This window comes from Trachymyrmex septentrionalis, unplaced genomic scaffold (assembly GCF_001594115.1).
Source record: "Trachymyrmex septentrionalis isolate Tsep2-gDNA-1 unplaced genomic scaffold, Tsep1.0 scaffold24, whole genome shotgun sequence".
Taxonomy (NCBI): domain Eukaryota; kingdom Metazoa; phylum Arthropoda; class Insecta; order Hymenoptera; family Formicidae; genus Trachymyrmex; species Trachymyrmex septentrionalis.
In genome coordinates, this window is record NW_017305397.1 from 873253 (window position 1) to 882976 (window position 9724).

The window sequence follows — 9724 nt, forward strand, 5'->3', positions numbered from 1 at the left end:
ATATACTATCTCAATTTCAAATAGCAATTTCAATATCAGGCACTGTCAACCCTTCGTAGATTTCGCAATAAATTCAAACCTGCATTTATGTCTCCGTTTAAATATACACAAATATTTTTTGGTACAATGCTATCTACGATAGGTCTCGCATACGAAAACTAAACATTGCAACATGCAAAAGAATTATAATCCACTGCAACCAAGAATTCCTATTCATTTTCTTAGTAATATTTTAATTCAGTAATTTACATAATAAATTCTTTTATGAGCGATTTTCTCTACAATCTCTTGCTTCACAGATAATAAAGGATATGTTCTCATCTTTAGAAATCGCGTGATTATTAATGTATAATGTATCATCAATAGAAAGCCAGATCTTTGCTTTTGACATCCAACAAAGTGCACAACAAAATTTAGACAATTCGGTACAGTATGTGTGTATTAAACTATGGCATTTTATTAAACTTAATAATATAGATCACAAGTGATTATAGACAGGTTAAATGTAATAGGAAATGTAAATTGTAAGAGTAATATAATTATATTCTAAATCCGACATGGGCGTTGAGAACTGGATAGAATTATGCACCGATTCATTTGATTGCACTTGTACTTCTGAAACATTGTGGATTCGTATTTAAAAGATTAATATAGTCATTCCTACATTATTATTTCACATATACGCAATTAATGTCTTGTATGCCAGCATCCAAGATATTTTTATATGTGCGCCAAATGATATCCGGCAGAATTCCGAGATTATGGAAAAGTACATCATAGTAGACGATGAAACAAATGTGCGAATGTATTTACATGTAACGATATACAAACACGCGTGTATTTGTGAAGGATTCCATACGTTGCGCAAATATATCACGTTACGATTGTGTGTTACTTAGGATACTTTAGAGTATCCAAGATGAAAAAGATCTTGGATCTCTTTTCGAACGAACACTTAAAACAATTAAGTTTAGGAAGAGACTATATATATATATATTATTATTAATCGAGAAATATATTTAAACAAAATTTAATACATATCGTCAAATATTGCTCCGTTTTTTTTTCACATTACTAATGGAGTAATAAATAAAAATCATTGCTTTAATTTATGGCTGTGTAGAGTGCCACGTGATATCTAAAAATTTCCAAACTTTCGATTTTGTATAAGCATTTTCACGAAAATATACATATTGTACATTTTTAGTATCAGAATATTTTCCCCAAACAATATTCTTAGTGTTATATAAACGGGATGACAAGTCCAGGAGTCGAACCCTGATCTTTTATTCGTCAAGCGGTTGTCCTAACATTAAGCTAGCACCCTTCTACATGATATATGATTCAAAATTTCTATTGATAATTTACAAAGCCAAAAGTAAACAAAAATGACATATGGTTGATGTCAAGAATGCTATTGAAATTTGCTAGGACCTCAAAATTGCACAAGTTTTTTCATTGATTATCAAAAGTAGCCTTACTTCGAAAAGATCGAAACCCGCTACTAAAAATCTTTGGCAAAAACTTGCACAAGAGTTTCTAATCTATGTTCTTCACACTATTAAGACAATGCCCTGGTTACGCATATATCTTAACAACTTATCTTCGTGGCACCATTGTGATTCAGCTTGTGATTTATAGTGCAACCGTCCTCTTGAATGGTTTTAAGATATTCTTCTAACAGTGATGCCAAGTTACGTCGTTTAAAGCGTAATGATTCTTTTACTATGTCTTTTATAAACGCAAGCCGTATATCTAAGGTCCCCTGAACTTGATGTAAGTGTGAGAACAGTGTTGCGTAATCTGAAACGAAATGAATTGGTCACGTGTTAACGCTGTTACGAGAATCGTTAGCGATAGATATAATTTTTTATTAATTAAAAAATTTTTATTAATCATTAATCTCGCGACGTTTCTCAGGATATAAAAGAGAATCGATTGGCGCGTTGAAGACTTACTTTTCCCTCTTCTTCGCACTTCCTTGTAAACGAGTTCCCGGATATTCAAATTGTGTCGCCTGATGTCCTCCAATTCCTTCTTCGTCGGCTTCTTCTCTCTCTCGGTCTTCGGCTCGCGCTTCTCCTCTACGTGATTCGTCAGTCTCTCCTCAGCAGCACTGTCTACACGCATGTTATTCTCGATACAATCATTAACCGGTAACCGATTACACTCGTTCTTCACATTATCGGTTCGTTCACTTTTAACATCACCCTTCGATATTGCATCGACATTGTTAACTATCGGCGTCAGAACAGGCGGCGTGTCCATGTGATTGTTAACGTGTTCCACCGGGATTGGTTCGAAAACCGGTATAATTGGCATTTCCGCGAGACCGTTTACCAACTTTTCGGACGCACTCGAACACGGTAACGACGCATGACCCGACGATACGTTGGGTAAACAAGATAAGATCGGCGGAGCGTTCGTATCGGCGACTGGTGTTGTTGCTGCTGCTGCTGCTGCTGTTGCTGTTGCTGTTGCTGTTACTGTTACCGTCACTTGATTCTTCGTATCCTCCATCATCCAAGGAATCGGGGAACTCGGTGGAGTGTTAGTATACGAGGGTCGTCGAACGATCACGTCTTTCGGTATGGGTCCAGGCTTCCTTTTATTAGGAGGTGGCCTCGGGGAGGATGAGCCTGTGTTATCCGATTGCGGCAAGGTGCGCTTAAGACCGCCTTTCGATGTTGAAGATGTTGCGCCAACTATGTCAATATCCGCCTCATCTACCATCATCCTTTTGTCTATTTTGAAAGGATTACCTGTAATAGAAATATAACATTATCTTTCCATGTACAGTTAGAATTACTTTGCATATTACCATATTGCATAGAAGAATTACTTTTACTGAATAATTACCGAACATATGCTGTCTAACCGGTACACTTTCGATCTCTCTCAACGGCGGAGTCATACGTTTTAGATATTCCTGATAATTTCCCATTTGGGCTAAAGGCATCGAATGAACGTAATCATCGTCAAGTAATTTTGTATGCAATAAGCCGGGTTGCAGGAAATTTGCGCGCATCCGCACGACTTGATCGAGCAGAGACTTTCTCGGCACGTCGAAGGCATTCCTATAACTGTGTGCACCACGTTGTTGCTGTTGATTCTTCACTAATCCGACGACAAAACCTCCGAATTCGTTCAGTTGATCGCGGAGACCCGTAAACTTGTCTTGTAACAAAGGATGGGACACCTACAAAGCACACACGTAAACTTTAGTAAGAATTAAAAGCAATTTTTAAGTAACGTGATAATATATTAAATGTGATGTTTCAATCTTTATATCTTTTAACGTATTAAATCTTACCAAATCTTTTTTCAATGGTGTCTTCGGTACAACTCTCACTCCTTCCGTCACCACACTCGAGGTACAGTTAGATAAATTCTTCGTAAGATTCGAAGCAGCGACTTGCTTGGAAATGACTTCATTACATAGCCGATCAAATTCGATCTTAGCTTGATTTTTCAATCGTTTTAAATAATTTAAAACACTATATGATAAAGAATTATCCATATTATCGGGTATCAAGGTTTGTGCTAGAGGCGCGGACGCACCCATCCTGGTTAACGCTCTCCTCAACGACTGCAATAAACAATATTTTGATAAAAATGTTTTCAGAATATATGATTATTCGTACAAATACAGATAAACTTACGGCGGCGTAATAGGTAGGCATAGTCCTTATATAACCCTGGAATTGCGCCCTCCATTCAGGTGTCGGTTTTTGCCTATGTACCTTGAAGAGCTCTTCTAGCAGCGGTAACAGCACGGGATAATTATAAGGCATGACAAAGAGATTTACACAAGTTAAGTTTGTACTAGCTTTCAAGTAACCGAACGGGTGGCCCACTTCGCTAGACTTATACGAATTGGCAACAAACACTTGCCAACATGTTGTCGGCTGTTTCCGTGCTAGGATGTACTGTGTCAGAGGGCTTGGTTCTAGCTCGTACTTGTCGAAAGGTAAGTTCTCGATCACCATTGGCTCCTGACTGGTACATGTGAATTTCACATTTGGATGCGCCGATCGTGGCGGTAACGAGCTGGCGCTAAGATCCGGCCAGAAGCTTTCGGGAATTGGCCAAAAACCTACCGCAAACCCCTTCTGGGCTGACCGCGGTACGTAGATCAGGCGTCTGCAGGAGTACCAAGCCGTGTTTCCCGGCGCTAACGCATTGGGATACTGAGTGCGTGGTCCGTTCGTTGCGTTACCATCGTCCTCATTTTCCTCCTCATCCTGATGTTGCGGTGCCTCGTTGGCCAATGGCGGTGGATCAGGACCGATTTTCTCAAAATTTATCACTACACCCGATTGAACTTTCTGCACCAGAGAATCTATGCACTGTATCATCATCCTGAACGATGTAATGCAGTACGAACGACCTATAACCAAGAAACAAATTTAAAATTTATTTCAATTCTTTTATAGCACGTATTAGAGGAAACTGTTTGCCATTCTAAGATTAGTAAGATTACAAGCTGCATCTCCTTTACCTCCAGTCACTTCACACATTGCATCTATTGGTGATGCGTCACTCGCCACCAAACCAATATCTCGTTCGACGGCTGGTGTTCCTGATAAACGCAGCACCAAAGAGAACAATCTTTGGTCCCATCTAAATGGCTCCTTTGTCAGTTCGGATCCAGGTATCGGGGAATGCATCGGCAATGTAAACTACAAGAGAATTTCATTTGTCCTTATACGACGAAAAAGAAATCGTACCCTTTATTTAACAATAGCAGCAAGAGATTGCACTTACATCTTGGTGAACTCCGCTGTTAGTCGTATATTTTCCTCCGTCTGTTATAACAACTATAACGGATGGTTCTAAATAAAACGGGCATCTCCCTTGGCCGTATGTGTCTATACCAGTCTGCATACGGTTTATGTTCAATACGTCCAACGCGTGTTTCAAGGCAGCACCTAACGTCGTCAAACCAACACATTGTAAGTTTTTGAGTTCGTTCATAAAGGTTGCCAAGTTCTCCTTCCATCCTGCCTGAAAAAGTATTGGTCCCATGAAAAACATATGCACAGCTCTCCCAAGTTAATTTCTAACTTAATTTAAGCTTATATCTTTTTTAAATAAAATAAAGGCATTTAATTACGTTCATGCAAAATAAATCATTAAATTCCTCTATTGGGTTTAAAAATACTGAAAAGTACATGGAAGAGAGATAAGTATAAATAATTTCAAATGCTTCTTATTCTAAAATCATAAATTAGATAAAATAACAACGCATTAAAAAAAATTTTTATACGATTCTAGATTTTTATAGCTAAAGGTCAATTCAAGGTTATCATGTACAGTTGAATTCAAATTCATTAGTGATTTGTAAATAACAGAATTACATAAAATGCTGTTAAAAATATTTCTAAACATCTTCAAACAAAATTATTAATTTTAAAGACATTTAAATGCGACTCGTTCTGGCAATTCGTTCTGTATACATTTTCGGACAATTTATTCAGTTTCGTACACGGAACAAGTATTGCTCACGTAAACCTTACGCGCAATAATAATGATGTATTTAGTTATTTGCATTATACTGCATTAGCATACATTAAAGACTGCTTTATATTTAAAGTATCTAAATTTACACTTATACAAAGATACACTTAAAATATTTCAATATATATATATATATATATATATATATATATAGTAACATAATATAATCAACTTTGATAATGAAATAATATATATATTGTACATTCTATTAAATAATACATGACAATATCACTATACATAATATTATTACACTTTATATTTTTATACTTTTACATTATATTTATATATACCTTATCAATTTCATGCAACTTTTAGTATATATTAATCTCATGTAATGCAAATAATTGAAAAAGTCTGTTTTTTATAGCTGAAGTAATATACACTTTTGAAACGTAATATGAAATAAATATATTTGATTCTTGGCTAAATTGAGAAAAAAAGTTTAGTCTACTATCAAAAATAAAAAAAACAGACATCGAATTTACTATAAAACTTCGAAGTACTTTACTATAAGTAGTTTACTATAAGAAACAAAGGGTGCGGGAAAAGATTCGATTTCAACTTTCATTTCATACCCATATGTTTCGGATCATAAGAGATTGACTGGAGAGTAGATCATAAGTACAAAAAAGAAAGTGAATTGTAATCCGGAAGTGAATAAGAATAAGGAATAAAAAGTGGATTTAAACAGAAACTACGGTTTGAATCTCGTCAAAATTGGCGCGCAAAATTCGCGATTGCAGGAGGGCGCCAAAGGCGCCTTTCCTTCTCCTCTTGAACGACGCTTTCTTTCCCAGCCATTGCACCTTCAGCGACGCGTATCTTTCGCAGCCGTGTGCCACAGGGCAGAATACGAAGGCGGGGTCGAAGGGGTGATAGAGGAGAGAGCCAACTGACTCAGAGCAGAGACACGTCCGTGCACGTTCGCTCCTTCATATATCCATCGCGCATTAATTATTCGGCGCCATTAAACGAACCTAACCCAAACTCAGGACGGTTTACGAGAGAAGAGGGAGGGAGAGAGAGAGAGAGAGAGAATGACACCTCTCTCAGGGAGCATCTCGCAAAGATAGGCTAAATTAAACGATGTGAAGAGACACATGTCGACGAGATACGGGAGATACAAAGGAGGTGGAAGAGCGAAACAGAAAACGATAGGAGAAAGATTGAAGAGGGGGAACAAACGTGTGACTGAGGATATACCTTAATGTTCTGAGGTGGATCTTCGAAGGTCAGGAGCATGTAACGATCCCCGCGGCTCTCCGGCGATCTCTGTCGAACCTGGAAAAAGAATTATTTCACTTATATTTTTTTTCTTCACGCGCGCGCTTCCCACGTTCAGAGCACGATCCGCGTTACCCTCCTCGTCATCGAGAAGGCTAGGTGTCCGAGAGAGAGACGGAGAGAACGCGGAAAGGGAAGATGAAAGAGATAGATATACTTCCCTCTTCTTTTCCCTCGTCCCCTTCTATCCCTGTGTATCCCGTACGGACACGACGACGAGGACGGTGACTCGGCTCGGCTCGGTTCGGAGCAGCGCGGCGTGGCGTGGCGTGGCGTGGCGTGGCGTGGCGCGGTGCGGAGCGGCGCGACGGGACGGATAAAAAGCTGCTGTCCGGGGCGTACCTTGACGAAGGTTTCCACGGCGCTCTTGGCTACATCCAAGAGCGTGGGCCGCCCACCCAAATAAGCCCTCTGATTCATGGAGGCCGACGTGTCGATCAAAAATACTATTATGGTCATCTTCGGGAGGGAGACTGTTACGGCGGTGACGGCGGCGGACAACGTCGGTGGCAACGGCAACGGCGAGTCGGAGACGGCGGTAGCGGCGGCAGCGACGACGACGAGATCCGAGTCGCGCTCGGCGCGTCGTAACGTACTCGTGCTCGTTTATTAACTGGCGAGCACCGAGACGCTGGCCCGTCGGAACTAGCTAGTTAAGCGCCCTACGGCGGTAGCGGCGGCGACGACGACGACGGCGACGACGACGACGACGACGACAGCGGCGGCGTGGAGCATAGCTGCCACGACCATTGAACAGCTCTGCGTAGCGAATACGCTCCGAAAAACTTGTCTTTTATCGTAACGGCGCTCGCTTGGTCCGTTTCTCTCCCTCTCTCCCTTTCTCGCTCTTTCGTTTCTACGTTTACCACGGCGTGTATGTGTATATAACTATATACCAATAAATACGTCTGCCCGCTAGAGTACGCGGTCAGAGTATAAGGGCATATTGCGCGTATGTGTGCTGCCACTCCTCTCCTCGCGCCCCACCGTCGACACCTCTCTTTCTCTTTAATACAAATCTAACCTATCTCCCTCGTGTTTACGCGCTCGTCCCGAAACTCGGTCTCTCTCTCGGTCCCGCAGGTCGCGCCCTCTCGATCGCTCGAGTATACACGTAACGACATGGAGCGTGCCACGTGATCGCCTCCGACACCCCGCCATTGGTCCCCCACCACTTCGTTCGCGTAGCCGCTACGCTACTTGGAGCTTCGTGTTTCTTCGTGCTCGGACTCGGACTTTTTGCTGCACCTGGCTGCACTCCCGACGTTCCGTCCTCGTCTTGATAATGCCGCGCACTTCAAGTCCGTCCACGTCTGTCGCCGTCGCCGAGTGCGGATGGTGCGGAAGGTGCACGTGAGACCTACTTCTTTTTTTCCGATCGACTTGTCGCATTACCGTGCAGCGTACACTTCGTAGCGCTTTGGGAAATGCGTTGCGTTGTCCGTTCTACGGGTTCTACGCCTCGCGCGCGGCTGCTTTTGTTGCGTCTTTCTTTGAACGACTCCGACAGGACGATCGAAGCGATTTCAGGAAATGAATGTTCGGGGATGGGCTATCGGTCGTCTCCGATAATTCCAACCTACCGGCGACCACCGATACAAACATCGGACGACGCTGCGTAGGTGGAAAAACATCCATATTGATTTTACAAATACGTTGTCTAATCCCTTGCGCGATTAATCAATGTAAAATAACAGTTTACTTAGTAGTAGCAGTAGTAATATCAGTAATTGTGTAGTATAGTTGTAGTATACGGTGCTTATACGTCCTTTGTTAAAGAACGTCCTTTATTTCAAGTAGCTGTTTTAGATTCATTTATTTTTTCTCAAAATTCAATTTTTCATCCAATATTTACGGGAAATTTCTTTCTAATTATTACAATGTCTCGTGTACTAATGAGCGAATTTTTATGAAAAAATTATCGACAAATTTCGTTCTATATGCAGCAGAGCAGTATTAAAACAGTATTCAAACAGAACTACAATCACAATAATATCCAAATGATATCAAAACGAATCGTGATTGATTAAAAAGTGACTTTTAATAATTAAATTTGCAACTATTTTAATGTCATTTTAATGTTGTGCTTATTAGAATTTATCTCAAGTATATTGTATAAAAAAATTTTAGAAATTAATGCGCAGACTTCTGACAATCACAAACTAGTTTGAAAATACTTAAGAATAAAGATTAAAATTTTCAAATTTGTCTTTTATTTTTCTAAGAAAGAATATCATCATTGTAGGTAATAACAAAATATGCATTTATAAAAAGTAAGATACAATTCAAAATTTAAATGCCAATCGTAGACAGTCAGTTAAATTAATTATAAAAAATATTGTATTAAAACAAAACTTTATCGTTGGAAAACGTCTCGAAGCGTACGTGGAACCGCGTCGAAGGATCTCAGCGAGAGTGAAGCGGCTTTCAGAGCCACAGAAATGCAACCGATCTCATCGAGATTCTTATGAATCCCGTAAATTATTCCGGCAGTGAGGCAATCTCCACACCCGCTTACGCTGAGTATCTCGCTCGCTTTTTCCGCGCCGTCAACAGCGGGGTACAATCGGGATGCGACCGAGGAGTCGGCGATCAGTTCGCCACGCTCGTCGTAGAAGGGCTCGTTTTGCAAAGCTTTTCGGGTCACCTGCAAAATAGAAAGTTAACGAGTACATATGTCGAAACATCGTCATTAATTTATATCTACCTTTAGATTAATTTTAATCTTGGTTTATAATTTTTATCGTTATCTACATTGAGAAAAATTTTCAACTGAAAATGAATGAAACATTCTAATCATATCAATCGGAATTCCAATCATCGTGATTAGATATCTCGATTAGAATTATAATAGATTTAAAAAATAACTTAAAAAAATCTCATTTTTTTACTAGAATTCCAATTAATGCAACCAGATTCT

The 9724-nt window shown here is 40.0% G+C and overlaps 2 protein-coding genes across 3 annotated transcripts in view; both read right to left on the reverse strand.

Annotated features, from left to right (window-relative positions):
- Nucleotides 1–1058: 1058 nt before the first annotated feature.
- On the reverse strand, nt 1059–8536 carry LOC108748773 (integrator complex subunit 6). 2 transcript variants are annotated; one of them, XM_018487118.1, is made up of 9 exons: nt 7701–8536; nt 6724–6801; nt 4768–5007; nt 4502–4682; nt 3663–4390; nt 3314–3589; nt 2860–3199; nt 1959–2762; nt 1059–1803 (listed from the first exon to the last, which is right to left on the reverse strand). In XM_018487118.1, the coding sequence occupies exons 2-9, from the start codon at nt 6760–6762 to the stop codon at nt 1592–1594; spliced, it is 2820 nt and encodes a 939-aa protein (XP_018342620.1). In that variant the 5' UTR covers nt 6763–6801; nt 7701–8536; the 3' UTR covers nt 1059–1591. The 2 variants fall into 2 exon arrangements, with proteins under 2 accessions (XP_018342620.1, XP_018342619.1); XM_018487117.1 differs by having other exon boundaries at nt 7147–8536.
- Nucleotides 8537–9105: 569 nt separating this feature from the next.
- LOC108748708 (pseudouridine-metabolizing bifunctional protein C1861.05) overlaps nt 9106–9724 on the reverse strand; it is a 27737-nt gene continuing 27118 nt past the window's right edge. Inside the window, exon 9 of the mRNA XM_018486993.1 lies at nt 9106–9451. Within this exon, the coding sequence (XP_018342495.1) occupies nt 9161–9451 (291 nt within the window). The 3' untranslated portion in view covers nt 9106–9160. The remainder of the gene's footprint in view (nt 9452–9724) is intronic.

Bases quoted from the DNA above. Each gene is read 5' to 3' on its own strand.
- LOC108748773 (XM_018487117.1), bottom strand. From the start codon at position 7,263: ATGACCATAATAGTATTTTTGATCGACACGTCGGCCTCCATGAATCAG. The intron at 4,683-4,767 runs GTAAGTGCAATC...ATTCTCTTGTAG, and splicing joins ACAGCGGAGTTCACCAAGAT to TTTACATTGCCGATGCATTC. The intron at 4,391-4,501 runs GTAAAGGAGATG...TCTTGGTTATAG, and splicing joins AATGTGTGAAGTGACTGGAG to GTCGTTCGTACTGCATTACA.